This window comes from Garra rufa, chromosome 16 (assembly GCF_049309525.1).
Source record: "Garra rufa chromosome 16, GarRuf1.0, whole genome shotgun sequence".
In the NCBI taxonomy this organism is placed as follows: Eukaryota; Metazoa; Chordata; class Actinopteri; order Cypriniformes; family Cyprinidae; genus Garra; species Garra rufa.
In genome coordinates, this window is record NC_133376.1 from 4498963 (window position 1) to 4517019 (window position 18057).

Consider the following 18057-nt stretch of genomic DNA (forward strand, 5'->3'; position numbering starts at 1 on the left):
TTCTTGATTTAAGAATTTTTTGATATTTTGGCTGGAAACAAGACAAAAAATCTAAGTAAGAAAAGCTTTTAGTACTATATATATATATATATATATATATACTTTTCTTTGTATATATATCTTTTTTGTTTGGTCTAAAATATTGCTTGACAGCCAGGGAAAACTTCCAAAGGGATTCACATGATGATATTTAAACTAATCATGTTAAAAATATAATAAATAACAAATTAATTTAAAATCATACATTTCATATATCAACATTCCCACTGTCTGTTAATAAGAATTTTTTAAACAAGAAGTATTGACAATTTAGTCAGATATCCTCGTCTTTAGTAACCTCATCATCTCAAGCAGATCTATAAATAGTGGAATTTACTTGAATTATTGTTTTAAGTCTTATTTATTAAAGCCTTTGCGTATGCAATGAACTTCACTCAATGAACAGCAGCTCTTACCTCTCCATGTCTGTCTCCCAGTCACTGTGAAAAAAGAAACAAATGTGGCTGTTAAAAGGGATCCGGTGATAAGAAGGCTAGTTTTATTTCCAGAGAGCGTGTGCACACGTGTGAAAGTCCTTTTGATGCTGTGAGAGAGTTTATCTAAAGCTCAGGTGGAGTTTTAGGGTTGGGTTTGACTCAAACTACCTCGCTACTTCCTTCTCCAGGACATTAACCCATTATGTTATTGACTTTTCATTGCAAAGATCTCTATGCAAACAATATGAATCGACACAGACAGGCCCAGGTGTTGGGCCAAGAAATGAGCTGTGTTAATAAAGATGAGCTTTTGGAGTAACAGTTATGCAGTGCTGAATTACCTCCTAGTATCAGTTGGACTGACATCTTCAGCCAAGGAAACCAAAATGCCTGGCGTGCTATTAATTAAGCACACAACATCCTGATTAATATTGTTATTTAATCAAATGCACTGTGAACACAATTTATATATTAAATTTTTTTTTATAAAAAATATAAATCAAATCAAATTTTGAAAACCATGTCAAATGATTTATACTCACTCAGCAACTAAATCCACAGGATGCTGATAATGATTGAATGTATCTGTGGAACTGAAAATATAATATTAAAATTTTCACTATTATGACAAACTGTATCATGATAATCATTATCATAATTTTAGCAAACAGCCTGATATATGAATCTGCACAATTACCTTGAGTCCTGGTCTGGAGGGGCGTACCATTCAGGGCTATGAAAGACACATTTAGACAGAGAATGAGGTGTTGCCATGTGTGACTGTTAAACAGTGAGGATTTCAGCTTTCAGTCAGAATCATTACCTCTTTGTAGGTTCACTCGATGTTCGTATTGGATCAAATTCATCATATGAGCTGAAAAACAAACAAACAAACTGAGCTTAATAGCATGCACCATCATATGCAAATGGATTTTTTTTCCCTGTTACCAGCCAGAATATCAAAAAATTCTTAAATCAAAAATGAGTTTTAGCTTAGAACAAGCAAAATAATCTGCAAATGGGGTAAGCAAGACAATCTTATTTCAAACAGTAAACAAGATTATTTTTCTTACCCCATTGGCAGATTATTTTGCTTGTTTCAAGTAAAAACACACTTAAATTTGACTTGTCCTTAATTTAAGAATTTTTAGATATTTTTGGCTGGAAACAAGACACAAAATTTAAGTAAGAAAATATTTTTTGCAGTGTTATGCTGAGACAATACAGCACAGGACTGTTTTGCTGAAGGCTGTAGTGTATACTTAGTAGGGCTGCTCGATTATGGCAAAAATTTTAATCACGATTATTTTGGTCAATATTGTAATCACGATTATTTAACACGATTATGACTGGGTCCACACCTTTAAATTAGTGATTAATTTAAATATAGCAGTAAAAACGAAAAAAAAAAAAAAACAGTGCATAAAAGAAAACTTTTATGCTAGTCTAAAGTAGTCTAACAGCCTACTACATAAACTGAATGTGATTATTTGAATGTCAAATAAACAGTGTCTTCACTGTACTAGTTAAACATGCTTTGTTTCTTATTAAAACTATAAAAGTCCTTCATTCAAGAGCAGCGAGTGATTTTTTCTTTTTGTATTTTTATGTTTTATTAACATTAAGCACAGAGACGGCAGAAGGAATATACACAGAACAGCGCAAGCTCTCTTTCTCCCTTTTAAAAACATCAAAGAAACATTAATAAATCAAGCACGTCCCATTTTATGAAAGTCACGTTACATGATTTTGCTGTTTTGCATGTGAAATTAGGCTTTTATGGAGGAGCCAAAGCACACCACTGGAAAGGGGGGCAGAATGGGGCGCAATAATCGTTTCATCTGGATTACTGTATTTTCATGATCGTTTGAAGCCGAAATTGAAATTGAAACTGAATTTCGATCAATTGCAAACCATAATACTTAGATCAACACAATTATCAACACATTTACCATTTTGTAATAAAGCAAAAAGGCGATGTTTGGGTGGTTTGCATGACATCTCAAACACAGATTAAATGCTTGCTTGACACACAAGAACCCTTTATGACAGGGGTGTTCAATCCTGCTCTTGGTGGGCCAATGTCCTGCAGTGTTCAGCTACAAGCAGCTCCGACACATTTGCCTGGAAATTTGCCGCTTTGTGGCTGCTACAATCTTCAAAATAAAGGTGCTTTAAAGGGTTCTTCAAGTGATGCCATAGAAGAGCCATTTTTGGTTCCACAAAGAACCATTCAGTCAAAGGTTCTTTAAAGAACCTTATTCTTACCTTTTTATAATCTGAAGAACCTTCTTTTGCCACAAAGAACCTTTTGTGAAACAGAAAGGTTCTTCAGACGTTAAAGATTCTTTATGGAACCATTTAGACAAAAAAGGTTCTTCTATGGCATCGTGAAGCACCTTTATTTTTAAAAATAGACATGTATCCTCGATGCGCAGCTCTGAGGCGAGCACTGCAGACCAGACAGTCAAAGTGGCATTACATCATGAAAGTGTGAACTCAGAAGAAAAATGCAAGGGTTTAGGGTGCGATTTCGGACAGGCCCTAAGTCTGAAGACATTCATTAGCTGGACTCAGCAGGACAGTGACCCTTCAGGAACGGGTTTGGACACGACTGAAGAAAAGAAAAAACAGAAAAAGAAAAACAATGTACCTCTTAATATCTTCAGTCCGGGTTCTCCAGGTGTAAGTGTAGTCAGTGCTGGTTCTGAAAGAGGGGAATACAAAACTGTTAGTTACACTTCAATACTTGAGTGAAGTCTTCATGGTTTTCTAAGCTTCTTTTATGCCATTTTTACATTATTAATCATTTTTAAATGATTGGCAATCTAACATACTTATTGTCAAAACTAAGAAATGACAGTTACATGAATGAAAAAAAAAAACGAATGCATTATAAAGGCATTTCTAAGGCATTATAATGAATGCGTAACGCATTATAAAAAACTGAATAATCATAACAACAATTATAATACTTTGGTATTTGAGGTTATAATTTTTAAGATTATGATTATTTATAACACCCAATGGTCACCATATTAAATCTACTTCATTTATAATGGACTATATCATTTTACATTTTTTTTTTTTTTTTACATTATATTATGTTTCATTTTGATGGTCCCCTTAGTTTATTGACTATAAGCAACTTTCCGAACTACATGTCAACTATCACTCCTTAGAGTATCAGTAGACTTAGGTTAAGGTTAGGCTATCAAAATACGGTGTTAGCATATATTTAGCACACTACTACTAATAATTACTGCTAGTTGACATGCAGTTGCAGAGTTACTTATTTACAAATAACTACAAATTATAAAACATTAAAACTGTCCTTATGAATACTCATGAGATGACACAACAAGTTTTTTTTTTTTAATAAAATGCATTATGCATTCATTATAATGCCTTAAGAGTACCCTTATAATGAATTATAAATACGGGCTTCATAGAAAGTGCAAAAAATCACCTGGTGGTACTAGTATCGAAGGGAATAAGATCATCTGCGAGCAGGTCCAGACTTTTATGTGTCTTGTTTGTCTGAGGCAGAGAACTACAGAGGAAACATTCAGATTATTTAACAGTTGATTCTATACAACAAGTGCCTTTTCCAGATGTTTACAATAACATTAGTGTAAGTCTGTAAACATTTTATTAATGTAAATAATGTGTTAATGTGTAAATTGCATTGTGCCAGCTCAGGGTAAATACATGTAATACTGTAATAATACTGTAATATACTGTATATAACAAAGCCGTTATTAAGACAACAGGGGTTGACAGTAACATGATTACCAGTTATAGTGGTTGAATGATAGTTGGGGAGACAACTTTTATATAAGTTTATATAAAAATCTATGTAATAAATTACATTTTATAATTACATAAATCTTAAAACATGCAGAGAGATAATAAAGACAGGTTTATATTAAGAGGAGAAATTGCAGGCGAAAACAGTTTTTTCACGCAACGGTCAAGTTTGAGATTTTGGGCTTTTTGGTTTTTCATAAAGTGTTTTTTCAGACTAGTGGAAAGAAAACATCCAAAAGACTCCTTTAAGTGTTTCTTTTATAGCACTTTATCTATTTGTGTCAATAGATTTTAATTACAATACATATTTTTAAAGGCCGTTTTCTCAAAATTAGTTTTTGTCTCCTACACTGAGCCATAAATCTCCACTTCAGTAACACTTACTCACACCAAACTTTACATTTTTATTCCTGTCTATATCCTGAAGGTTTTTACAGAGGGATTTGTTCATTTATGATTAGCTTGATTTTATAAAACATTATGTTCCACAAAAAACTGTAAAAAATATATTTTCTGAATTATGGAGTGACAAAATGAGATACCCAAAATCCCCTCTGTAAAAACATTTGACTCTAATATGTAAAAAAAAAAAAAATTAAACAAGAATTTTAAAACTGACTTCATCCAGTGTTTAGATTTTTGCACTAGAAATGTATGCAATGAGCGCATATTTAATTAAATGACTCATTTGCATATTAAAACCTAACATTTTAGAAAACTTGTAATACAAAAAATGTTTGCAATTATCAATGTCATCAATCAACTGAGTAAGTAAGTCTTTTTTTTTTTATCTGCAGTGTCTCGCCTTAAAATAACCTTAGGCCTCACAATCAAGGTTCAAGTCATTTTGTACATAGGTATATGAGACTTCAATTTTACAGAACGACCACAGCCTCTGTTTTGTACGTTACACTCCCCTATGGATCCAAAATAATTTCAATAATAACCATATGTGACCCTGGACCACAAAACCAGTCTTAAGTCGCTGGGATATATTTGTAGCAATAGCCAAAAATACATTGTATGGGTCAAAATTATTGATTTTTCTTTTATGTCAAAAATCATTAGGAAATTAAGTAAAGATCATGTTCCATGAAGATTTTTTGTAAAATTCCTACTGTAAACCTATCAAAATGTAATTTTTGATTAGTAATATGCATTGCTAAGAACTTAATTTGGACAACTTTAAAGGTGTTTTTCTCAGTATTTTGAATTTTTGCACCCTTAGATTTCAGATTTTCAAATAGTTGTATCTCGGCCAAATATTGTCCTATCCTAACAAACCATACATCAATAGAAAGCTTATTTATTGAGCTTTCATATGATGCATACATCTCAGTTTTGTAAAATTTAACCTTATGACTGGTTTTGTGGTCCAGGGTCACATATGTGCATTCAGCCTCTCTCACCTGGTGTCTGTGAGCAGATCCTGACTGAGAAGATCGACTCCTGGATCTGCTTTCCTAGAACTGCAAGATGAAGAAATACAGTAATGATGTCGCATCAAAATCTTTATTTTGAGTATATTGTAGAGCTCTCCTGTCCTCTAGTGGTAGCTTACAAAACAGCATATTTTAAAATGTTAGTAGTAATAGTCGTCCACCTAATATGTGCTTAGATGGGTTAAACCCTCTCACAGTAAGTTTGGTCAATGTAGTCCAACAAAAACAAAAAGAAGGTCATATAGCTTTGGAACAGGAGTGGGGAATGTTGATTTTGGAGGGCAACTGTCCTGCAGAGTTTAGCTCCAACCCTGAAAAAAATACCTACCTCTATATCCTGAAGACCTTGATTAGCTTGCTCATTTGTGTTTGACTAGGGTTGGAGCTAAACTCTCTGAAGCAGCCTTCCAGGATCAACGCTCCCCACCCCTGCTTTAGGATAACATCAAGGTGAGAAACTGAGAATATATACAACATAAAAGGGTTTGTTCCACAGACAGGGCTTAAACTAAGCCAGGATTAGACCATAGTTCAATTAGGATATTTAAGTATTTTAACATGCTTTAGAGCAAAAAAAAAAAAAAAATTACTTGAGACAAAAAAAGGGCACTGATATATTTTAAGATCAATCAGTGCAAATTTCTATCAGCTGAAACAGCTTGGACTTGTCTATGAAACCAGGGGAATATGTTTATAGGATAAATAAACAAACTTAAGCAGAAGCTAATATTTTCACTGGATATGTTCATTTACTGGTTTGCATGAATGGTACACAACTAAATTGGTATTTCTTGAGTTACAATTAAGGCTGCCTATGGTCATTATAAACATATATATATATATCCCTAAGAGTGAGTTTAGATCATGTCTGTGACTGTGTGAATTGACAAGGTTATCTGGTATTGCATTAAACTATCACATGGCAATAAATGCAATAAATCCACATGACAGTGAGGTCAGATAAACAGCAACAATATTAGCCTTCTCACTCTCTGCTGTGAACTCATTAATACTGTGTGAAATCCCGTTACACATGAATAGCACTGAGATTAATGAACGTAATCTTTATATGACGGATGCTATTATGCATGAATCAGATCATCTTATACCTGGCATGCTCTGTGTTGAAGGATATCAGGGTGTCTGTGAGGCTAAAAAAGAAAAACAGAACAAAATCTATCAACATGTAAGACTCAAAGGCTATATAATCAACATCAGATATGATATCATTTACATTTCTGATAAATATGAACATTAATAGAGCAAACCTTTTCTCTGGAACTGGCGCAGGCTTGGTTTCAGGTGCTGGTTTCAGCTGAGTTGTCGATTTAGCCTCAGGTTCTGTTTTAGGTCCAGTCACTGGTTTAGGTTCTGATGTGGGTTTAGGGTCAGTTGCTGTTGTAGGTTTAGTCACAGCTGCTGGCTTTGGTTCAAGTTCTGTTTTAGTTTCAGTTGTTGTAGGTTTAGTTGCAACTGGTTTAGTTTCTGATGTGGGTTTAGGGTCACTTGCTGTGGAAGATTTAGTCTCAGACACTAGTTTAGATTCAGTTACTGTTTTAGTTTCAGTTGCAAGTTTAGGCTCATTTGTAGTTATAGGTTTAACTATTTTAGGTTCTGGTGTGGGTGTAGAATGACTTGTTATTGTAGTCTGTGTTGTAGATTTAGTTTCGACTACTTGTTTAGATTCAGTTGCTGTTGTAGTTTGTGTGGTAGGTTTAGTTTCTGTTGCCGTTTTAGTCTCAGTTGATGGTTTAGGTTCAGTTGTAGGTTTAATTTCAGCTGGTTTAGGTGTGGGTTTAAGATCAGATGCTGTTGTAGCTTGTGTGTTAGTTTCAACTGCTGTTTTAGTTTCAATTGCTGGTTTAGGTTCAGTTTTTGTTGTAGGTTTTGTTTCAACTGGTTTAGGTTCTGATGTGGGTTTAGGATCAGTTGCTGTTGTAGTTTGTGTTGCAGGTTTAGTTTCAGATGCTGTTGTAGTTTGTGTTTTAGTCTCAATTGCTGTTTTAGTTTCAATTGCGGGTTTAGGTTCAGTTTTTGTTGTAGGTTTTGTTTCAACTGGTTTAGGTTCTGACGTGGGTTTAGGATCAGTTGCTGTTGTAGTTTGTGTTTTAGTCTCAATTGCTGTTTTAGGATCAGTTGTAGGTTTAATTTCAGCTGGTTTAGGAGTGGGTTTAAGATCAGTTGCTGTTGTAGTTTGTGTTTTAGTTTCAATTGCTGTTTTAATTTCAGTTGTAGGTTTAGTTTCGACTGGTTTAGGTTCAGTTACGGTTTTAGTTTGTGCTGCAGGTCTAGTTTCCACCACTGTTGTAGTTTCAGTTGCTGGTTTAGGTTGAGAAGCTGGTTTAGGCTCAGATGCTGTTTTAGCCTGTGTTGTATTTTCTAGCAATGGTTTAGATTCTGATGTAGCGTTAGCTTCGGTTGTTATTTTAGTTTGTGTTGTCGGGTTAGTTTTAGTCACTGGCTTAGGTTCAGATTTAATTTCAGGTGCTGCTGGCTTGACCTCCTTCACCACTGGTTCAGTGTTTGTTTTAACACTGTAAATAAAATAAAATTACAATTGAGACACTGTTAAACAAGAAATAGGACCATGATGTTGTATAACTGACAGATGTTGTGCAGATTACCTTTGCACAGGCACAGACTTAACAGATGCTGTAGTTTCTTCATCATCAGTGATCTCTACCCTACAAACCACATGTGCAAAAGCAAAGAGGATGAGGATAATGGTGATAGCATACAGGGTTTGCACAGGTAAAGTGGGAAACTTGAACTTAATACAGATTTTTTTCATCAACTCTGTCACCTGTTTTCATCCTACACTCTTAAAAATAAAGTTTCTTCAAAAGGTTCTTCTCTACAGCGATGCCATAGAAGAACCATTCAGTCAAAGTTCTTTAAAGAACCATCTCTTTCTTACCTTTTTGTAATCTGAAGAACCTTCTTCTGCCACAAAGAACCTTTTGTGAAACAGAAAGGTTCTCCAGATGGTAAAGGTTCTTTATTTAACCATTTCGACAAAAAAAGGTTATTCTATGGCATCGTGAAGCACCTTTATTTTTAACAATATATTTACATTGGTTTGTGTGCGCTAGTACCTTTTGGCAACAAAAGTCACTATATCAGCAGAGCTGTCAGGCTTCTCTGAAGATCTGGAGATATTAAATGTAAACATTGTGCAGTGAGAAATAAGAAATGCATTCATCTTAATATTTTTACCACATACTGTAGTGGTACAGAGGAGAAGTAATTAAGAATGAATGGGGAAAAGTCACATGCCTTAAATTAACTATTAAAGTTCACTATTATAAAAAGAACAGCTAAACATTAGTTGACAAAAAAATATATATATGAAATATGACATTTGTTACTGTGTCTTATAGGTATTATTTTTAAATAAATGTAAACATGCTGAAAAAGCTTTGTTTTAATAAATACAAATTCATTCCATTGTTAATTTAAAAATACAAATACGAATTTTATAGGTTGTTGTTTTGTTGATAGTAATGTTATTTATTTATAGTAAAATAGTGAGAACTTCTCATGAAATTATAAAAACATACTAGGGATGCACTGAATGTTCGGCAACCGAAATTATTAACCATTAGTAAATAAACTACAGAACATTATGTTGTCTAATACACACAAATTGTATTTATTCTGACAGTTCAAAGTCCAAAGCGTGATTGAAATCTGCATAATGTGAATCATTCATAAATCTGCTGCTGTCAGCAAAAAGTAGCACTGAGGTCTTCTTGCGGGTAAGTCATTCATAAATGTTAGTATTGTAATTTCACTGTTTATTCTGTAAATTAGAATAAAAAAGCAAGACAATAATAATGATAAAAATCATTACAACAGCTCTATTAATACATTTATTGTAACGTTCTCCTTTGCTCAGCAAGGCTGCATTTATTTGTACATTTAAAACACATGCCTGATTTAAGAAAGGGGGTCTTAAAAATGGCCAAAGATATTATTTTACCAACTTATTAATTTTAAGTTAAATTGTGGTTTGTTGGTAGGCTATAATGTCTCCTAGAATGTTAAAAATGTTCAGTGTTAAATAAATATTTTTAAATAGTTGTTTTGTAATTGATGTTCTTTCTTTGAAAAGCGAGACAAAAGTGTTAAAAGCAAACATTGGCTATTTAATTTATGCAATGGCCTTCGGTCCAGTGTGTAATTTTGTTTGGCTTCGGCCAAAAATGTTCATTTCGGTGCATCCCTAAAATATACAATTGCGATACACTTAGAAAATATTTATAATGATACAAGAGCTGTCACCGGAGATATACAGCTTTTTACCGTATTTAGCCCTGAAGTGTGTATATTAGTACCTTAAAGGTACATATTATTATGCAAGTACCATGGTATTAATATGGTACATTTCCAGACACTTACTCATATTTCTTTGCAGCTGACATTACGTATGAACGACGATTTGCTGCCGATCCCTTCAGCACACTGCTGGCTACCTCTGTCCTACACACACACACACACACATATACAAAGAAAAGGTTATTTTATGAAGAGGAACATGAAGTCACCTTGGATAAATCAGTCTGTGGAGTGTGGTCTCTCACCTCTTTTCCACTTCATCTGTACTCAGAGTTGGTTCAGACTGCACTGTCTTTTCATTGCTGGACCGAATTGTGTGTGGGGCTCTGGGAGAAGAAAATTTAGGGAAATAAACATAATGAAGATGTGCTAAAATGAGCTCAAATGCTTTATGTGCATGACCCACATGCTTGAGTATTTTCGGCTAACTTACATTTTCTTGTAACTCTCAGATGGCTTTTTGTTGAAACTATTTATTCCGCTAAGGGAGGAAAGACACACAGCATTCTATTAAAACTGCTTTGTCTTGTATTAGCAATTACAAACCATAAATTATAATGTAGCTTAACCCATTTAAGCCCACTGGCAACTATAGTTGCCACAGTATAGAGCTGTCATTTTCCTTTTGTAAATATTTTTCTAGATGTTATTCATGTTTTTGATTGCAACACATAATCATTACTATTAGTGTTCATCATCTGTTTTTGATTACACCATTATTATTTTTTTTTTTATATTTATACCATATGTACATCGACTTAACATACAGTAGTCACCACTAATAAGCTACTAAATATATTGTAGTAGCCTACATTTTTTGTACAGCTGCTTTGCAACGATTTGTATTGTGAAAAGCGCTATACAAATAAACTTGAATTGAATTGAATTGAATGTTTTAAATCTCAATGACACGCAAGCAAACAACCAGATTTTAAGACCAACAAAAAAGGTCCTAAACATGATGCTAACCTGATTATTTTTGCTGATTTTAGCTGGTCATCCAGTCTGGTTTTAGCTGGTTGTAGCGGTCAGCAGGCTGGTTTTAGATGGGTTTTGGCCACTTTCTTAGCTGGTCAGGCTGGGAGACCAGCTAAAACCAGCTTCTTTCTATCGTAAACCAACTAAAACCAGCCTGGCCAGCCTACCCAGGCTGGGGGACCAGCTACCTCTGTCTTAAACCAGCTAAAACCAGCAAACCAGTTTAGGCTGGTTTTAGCTGGCAATCCAACCTGGTCTTAGCTGGTCAGAAGGCTGGTTTTAGATGGGTTTTGGCCACTTTCTTAGCTGATCTGGTTGGGAGACCAGCTGGAACAACCAACTAAAACCAGGCTGGAGGACCAGCTAAAACCAGCTACTTCGGTCATAAACCAGCAAACCAGTTTAGGCTGGTTTTAGCTGGCAATCCAACCTGGTCTTAGCTGGTCAGAAGGCTGGTTTTAGATGGGTTTTGGCCACTTTCTTAGCTGATCTGGTTGGGAGACCAGCTGGAACAACCAACTAAAACCAGGCTGGAGGACCAGCTAAAACCAGCTACTTCGGTCATAAACCAGCAAACCAGTTTAGGCTGGTTTTAGCTGGCAATCCAACCTGGTCTTAGCTGGTCAGAAGGCTGGTTTTAGATGGGTTTTGGCCACTTTCTTAGCTGATCAGGCTGGGAGACCAGCTGGAACAACCAACTAAAACCAGGCTGGGGGACCAGCTAAAACCAGCTACTTCGGTCATAAACCAGCTAAAACCACCAAACCAGTTTAGGCTGGTTTTAGCTGGTAATCCATCCTGGTCTTAGCTGGTCAGCAGGCTGCTTTTAGATGGGTTTTGGCCACTTTCTTAGCTGGTCAGGCTGGGAGACCAGCTAAAACCAGCTTCTTTCTATCGTAAACCAACTAAAACCAGCCTGGCCAGCCTACCCAGGCTGGGGGACCAGCTACCTCTGTCTTAAACCAGCTAAAACCAGCAAACCAGTTTAGGCTGGTTTTAGCTGGCAATCCAACCTGGTCTTAGCTGGTCAGAAGGCTGGTTTTAGATGGGTTTTGGCCACTTTCTTAGCTGATCTGGTTGGGAGACCAGCTGGAACAACCAACTAAAACCAGGCTGGGGGACCAGCTACAACCAGCTACTTCGGTCATAAACCAGCTAAAACCAGCAAACCAGTTTAGGCTGGTTTTAGCTGGTAATCCATCCTGGTCTTAGCTGGTCAGCAGGCTGCTTTTAGATGGGTTTTGGCCACTTCCTTAGCTGGTCTGGCTGGGAGACCAGCTAAAACCAACTACTTCCAGCTTAAACCAGCTAAGGCCAGCCAACCAGCTTGGGCTGGTTTTAGCTGGGGGTTTTTTCAGCAGGGTGTTGAAATCAGTTATTTTGAGTAAGATGCCAAATGTTCTCATCCTATTCAATTTTGACACTGAAGGGGTGCATACAACATATTTGCCCATTTCGCACATTCAAATTAAATTTTCAAGAAAGAAAAAAAAACGGGGGAAAAAAAAACGCAGTACATGTTCACATAGGACACAAATATGTCCATGAAACCATTCGGAAAAATTTGGGCACAAATGGGTTAACTATAAAAATGCACCTATATTCATTTAATGGAATTTACTTCATGATGTTGTAATATCTATAAAACTAGTATAATTGTATAATACTAGTATAATATTCTTACGCATATCCATTTGCGGATGAAGTGGATGTTGGCTTGGTTTCGGTTTTTTTGAATACCCCTCTGCAAAAGCAAATTTTCACATATGAATACACATAATACAAAGGCAGCGTTGATAGCGATAACCTTTGATTAAAAGAGCATTCTCATTACCGGATTATGTATCCAGAATTAGATGTTCCTGATCTGTGAATTTGAAAATAAAACACTGTTATTTTTAACATGTAAAAACACGACTCTTTTAAGAACTGAAAGGTTCTTTGTGGAAACGAAATGGTTCTTCCACTGTGAAAATCCCCTTTTGGAACATTTATTTTTAGAAGTGTAGATATTGCATATTAATTGACCCTATTATCTCTTATTTTCTACAAGCCATATCTCCTACGCTTCTGTCACTAGTACAGTATCAGTTATCTCCACTTCTTAAAAGGCACATAATCTCATAATAATAACTCCTCGTGTCCATTTCATAGACCACTTTCTTTCTTTTTTCATAGAACAACCAGCTAGACAACAATCAGTCAAGCTTCAAAAGCAGACATTGAAACCTTGCTTTGCTAACAAAGCCCTGCTTTGTTAGCAAAGTACCCTCTCAATCATTCATCCTCATTCTGCTGTACCATTCTGTAGCCTTCGACACAGTAATTCATCAGATCCTTATGTCTACCTTATTGTTCACAGAACTGCTCTTCACTGATTTGAGTACTACTGTACAGACAGATTCTACATGGTGTGTTGGCGTCAACTAACCGCTGGTGTAACCTCAGGGTTCGATTATTAGTCGCTTTCTGAAATAGACAACATAGATGTGACCTATCATCCAAAAACATTGATTTTCCTGCCAGTGTTATGCCGATGACATGCAGTTCTCCTTCTTGTTCCAACTTGACAGTATTACAGTGGTCCTGGTCTGCCAGGAAGTTGGAAATGGTGTCTGACCAGCATTTAAACTTTACAGACCACATTACCAAGGACAACTAGTCATTCCGTTTTTTGTTTTTTGTTTGTTTTGTTTTTTATTTTAATGCTGCACAACTCCTTATTTCTACCCTGAAATGTTCTATTTCTACATTTCTACATGCATTGCTCTTGTAGCTTTCATCTGTGAAAATGATTGAAAATGCAGGGATGTGTCAAGTCCAGTGTTGGGGAAAGTTACTTTTAAAAGTAATGCATTACAATATTGAGTTACTCCCTAAAAAAGTAACTAATTACGTTACTTAGTTACTTTTTATGGAAAGTTATGCGTTACCTTACTTTTTGAATCTGGGCAGGGCTTGCTTGTTTGCTTTTAATATAAAAAGTTCTATTTTTGGCAAATGTAAAAGCCTTTTCACACCAGAAGCCAAAAAATGTCAACTCTTCAGCAATAAAAAAAAAGGAAAACAAATGTTAGATTATCTTGTGTAATTTTTGCTCATTAGTATGGATGAATTGGATCATGGAAGGTCAGCAGCAAAGACATCGGTTAATAAAATTCGATTAAATACAGGATATTTGCATTATTTTACATTTAATTATTGCAGGTTTGAATTGAATTTCACTGTTTTTATTCATTTTGAGGAATACTGTATCTGTTCTTTTAGTAAATGAGATGAATTATTGCATGTTCACATTTATTCTCAACTAAAGTAACATCACAATTTCTCTCAACATGGGGGCAGGAGAGCTTTTAAACAATAAATGCGGGAAAAAAAGTAACTAGCGTTACTTATTTGAAAAAGTTTCAGATATTGTCTTGTCAATTAAAAAGTAATGTGTTACTTTACTAGTTACTTGGAAAAAGTAATATTATTACGAAACTTGCGTTACTCGTAATGCGCTACCCCCAACACTGGTCAAGTCTTCAATGAACACAAAAGAACAGAGCACAGTACACTCTTAAAAATAAAGGTGCTTCAAAAGGTTCTTTAAGCAATGCCATAGAAGAACCATTTTTGGTTCAACAAAGAACACACATTCAGTCAAAGGTTCTTTAAAGAACCATCTCTTTTCTTACATTTTTATAATCTGAAGAACCTTCTTTTGCCACGAAGAACCTTTTGTGAAACAGAAAGGTTCTTCAGATGGTAAAGGTTCTTTATGGAACCATTTCGACAAAAAGGTTCTTCTATGGCATTGTGAAGCACCTTTATTTTTAGGAGCGTACACAAATGACTAGCCATTTTTCACATTTTTAGCTCATTTTGGCCTTCTAAATGATAAATAATAAAATACATAAAAAAATAATGCATACTTCTCTGTGTCAGGTTTGGGCTGGGGTGCATTGACCACGGGTGAGGAAACAGGACTTGTTTCTTCAAACACGCCGTTTGAGCGGTTTGCTCGCACTTCAGAGATCCTACAAGAGAGAATGTGTTAGATATATTCATATTGTACTGTGTGTGGAACTTTGAACTTTGTTCTGAAATGTATTTCTCACCATGGTTTCTCCTCCTCCTCTTTCTCAAGATCTTCTTGTTGTCGTCTCTGTATCCAACTGTTATCTCCTTTCAGAGCGGTGCGCACCTTTGTGGTCTTCAAAACCGACTGTCTGTCCCCCTCTGAAATCAAGACAGCCCAGAGCTTATCATACACAAACATACAAAGACATATTTTGATATCACTAGAACACAACAAAAAGTTGATTGCATCAATTGTAACAGTTGTATGAGACATGTGATGAGTATTTAGAATGAAAAAAATGAAAAAAAAACTGAAAGTTGAGTGTGTTAAGCAATGTGTGACATGTGGCACGACAGGATTTGATGCTGTGACGCAGGACATCATTGTTTTGGTTGTAAGTGTGGAATTCCATAAATTAATAGCTCTGACTTATGCACAAACACTGACAGTTTGGACAACAACAAACAACTTACCTTTGGACATTTTCTCAAAACGGTCTAAAAACTTCCTCAAGACACCTAGATTAAAAAAAGGGTACAAAAGTACAAATTTGTCTTAATCTTATTTATTGTCTTTTCATTTTTCATTTACATGGTCATTTTTTGTCAAAATAAAGACTACTGACAATGCAAAGGCGGACTAAAATATATAGAACAAATATTTCTTGAGCGGCAGATCAGCATATTCAAATGATTTCTAAAAGATCGTGTGACACTGAGGACTGTGCTCTAAAAAAGTCCGAAAAACAGGATCTAGTGTACTGTGTTGATATCAATGAATTTTGTAGTTTTTAAAGTGTTTTACCCATATTTTAAACCACACACAATATTGTGTTGTGTTTTGGGGTTAAAGAAAATGTCCATGAACTTAAAAAAAAAAGGCTTGTAAAGAAACAAATAAATAGTTTGACTTGCGTAACTGAAACTATTTTAGCATTCCATCAATATGACTCTCCAACGTTTTCTGTGTTGGATGGAATAAATCTGTCCGATTCTTGGAGAATTTCCTGAATTAATTTTTTATATATTTAAACAGAAAAAAACTTTTCAATTATAATATTTCATAATATTATGTCTTAGTGATTATTAAAATCAATAAACCAATCAATTGTACCAACCCCACATTTTTGAATAGTAGTATATATATTAATGAATTAGATAATTATATTAGTTTTATTGCTGAACGCACTGCATTTCTTTTTAATAAATGGTTCAAGTTATAAATTGTATGTACACAAAGGTGACAAATTGTAAACTACCGCAAAATAAATTTCTCATTGCGAGACTGGCAACCAAAAAATATTACACAACTTACACAAAATTCCCACTAACTAAAAAAATGTACTTAGGAAATTCTCCAAGAAACTGACAGATTCATTCCATCCAACACAGAAAACAGACGTTGGAGAGTCATATTGATGGAACGCTAAAATAGGTTCAGTTACGCAAGTCAAACTACTTATTTGTTTCTTTACAACATAGCCCACAAATCATGAATATTTATGTAATCAGGTCGTTTTGAACCTAAGATACAGATCCAAAAAATCATTCATGACTTCTTTTCTCATGTAGAAGAGCCTGTCCAACCAGGCAGAAAACACAAACACACATCTGACAATGACAAAATCTGAACACCTGATCATATTCAGCAAGTTTCAATACGCCCCTAACATTGCATTTTTGTTAATACTACATTATTATTTCCAGAAACAATTTCTTTAAGTTTAAAATAGCGATTGGTGGATTTCCAATTTAACATCCCAGTGTGTATTTTATTTTTTGTCACACGTAACTACCCTTCATATTTTTTGATTTGCCTGAACAATATGCTTTCAAATGATCAAAGACGAGAAACCATGATATATAATGTCCAAATTCAAGCCTCACATCTGCATGTGACATAAGGCTTGTTGCCAGTAAATTAATTTCTAAAGTCATAAGGCCAAAGTCACTCCTATAATCATACGATTGCACCACAAAACGACCTTCAAGAGTCAACACAGCTCGTGCAAGACCAAACATGCTTAAATGGTGATTGTGACAGACTGAGCGAAAGCCAAATTTAAGGATATGAAAGCCAAAACACTTTGACTCTGCTATATATCAGGTAGTACAGATGAAACCAGCAGATATATAAGGAACTGAAATCAAATGTTATCAGTAAGTAGCAGTAGCAGTAAGTTGCCAACCCCAAAAAGTCCCATAACACATTAGAAACCAGTAGTTTGTAAGGTTTTATAAAAAGGAACAGATTACCTACCTTATTAATGTCAGTTTAGCTGCAGTATGGTGGCAGTTGCACTGAGAAGTGCTAGTGATTTCGACTGACTGATTATGAACTCTGTCAATAAACACACACACATTCAGGGGAGGTGTTCACTGACAGCTCTCTTCTCCATCGAACAGGTACGGGCGTGGGCACAGACCCGCTCAGCCAGTCAGGTAGGCCAGGACAACCAAACCTATAGGTGTGTACCTGTGTGTGTGTGTATTTACGTACGTCATGTTTTGGCTGCAATGGGAGGTACACTACTCTCCCACCTTTATTCCTCGAATTATGTTGCATTTACAGCCCAAATTCAGACAAATCTACATCAAACAGTAACTGGAAATGACAAAATCTGATGAACTGGTTGAGTCGAGATAGGGTTAAGCAGCCTTCTGCATGACTGAAAACACAAAGGGCTGCACACACACACCGGTGTCCAGAGGGATGGTACGAGCTCATAAGGTGTTCCTGTGGGACTGTTCTAGAAAAGCTTCCAAAAATAACAGCTTGTGCCACTGACTAAGGACGAACTTGAAGTTAATGAAGAATAAGGAAAGAATTGAAACATCTACTTTAAAACATGCCACATTTTCAAATTTGAAAAGTAATCTTTGTATTTACAATTCATAAGGTTTTAAAGAACTTTTTTTTTTAAGTTTGGATGTAATAACCCTGTAGC

At 35.3% G+C, this 18057-nt stretch overlaps 1 protein-coding gene across 2 annotated transcripts in view; it reads right to left on the minus strand.

Moving 5' to 3' along the window:
- Nucleotides 1–17495, minus strand: part of znf185 (zinc finger protein 185 with LIM domain) — a 24447-nt gene extending 6952 nt beyond the window's left edge. The window contains exons 1-21 of one of the 2 annotated variants that reach the window (XM_073820508.1): nucleotides 17370–17495; nucleotides 15584–15628; nucleotides 15148–15268; nucleotides 14962–15066; nucleotides 12879–12911; nucleotides 12729–12788; nucleotides 10500–10547; nucleotides 10312–10392; nucleotides 10130–10210; nucleotides 8824–8877; nucleotides 8353–8412; nucleotides 6997–8262; nucleotides 6838–6879; nucleotides 5696–5755; nucleotides 3946–4029; nucleotides 3130–3183; nucleotides 1300–1350; nucleotides 1174–1209; nucleotides 1019–1069; nucleotides 818–874; nucleotides 456–479 (exon numbers count right to left, since the gene is read on the minus strand). In XM_073820508.1, the coding sequence (XP_073676609.1) occupies nucleotides 456–479; nucleotides 818–874; nucleotides 1019–1069; nucleotides 1174–1209; nucleotides 1300–1350; nucleotides 3130–3183; nucleotides 3946–4029; nucleotides 5696–5755; nucleotides 6838–6879; nucleotides 6997–8262; nucleotides 8353–8412; nucleotides 8824–8877; nucleotides 10130–10210; nucleotides 10312–10392; nucleotides 10500–10547; nucleotides 12729–12788; nucleotides 12879–12911; nucleotides 14962–15066; nucleotides 15148–15268; nucleotides 15584–15593 (2378 nt within the window). In that variant the 5' untranslated portion in view covers nucleotides 15594–15628; nucleotides 17370–17495. The remainder of the gene's footprint in view (nucleotides 1–455; nucleotides 480–817; nucleotides 875–1018; nucleotides 1070–1173; nucleotides 1210–1299; nucleotides 1351–3129; nucleotides 3184–3945; nucleotides 4030–5695; nucleotides 5756–6837; nucleotides 6880–6996; nucleotides 8263–8352; nucleotides 8413–8823; nucleotides 8878–10129; nucleotides 10211–10311; nucleotides 10393–10499; nucleotides 10548–12728; nucleotides 12789–12878; nucleotides 12912–14961; nucleotides 15067–15147; nucleotides 15269–15583; nucleotides 15629–17369) is intronic. The other variant, XM_073820507.1, reaches the window with a different exon arrangement.
- Between the last annotated feature and the right edge of the window lie 562 nt (nucleotides 17496–18057).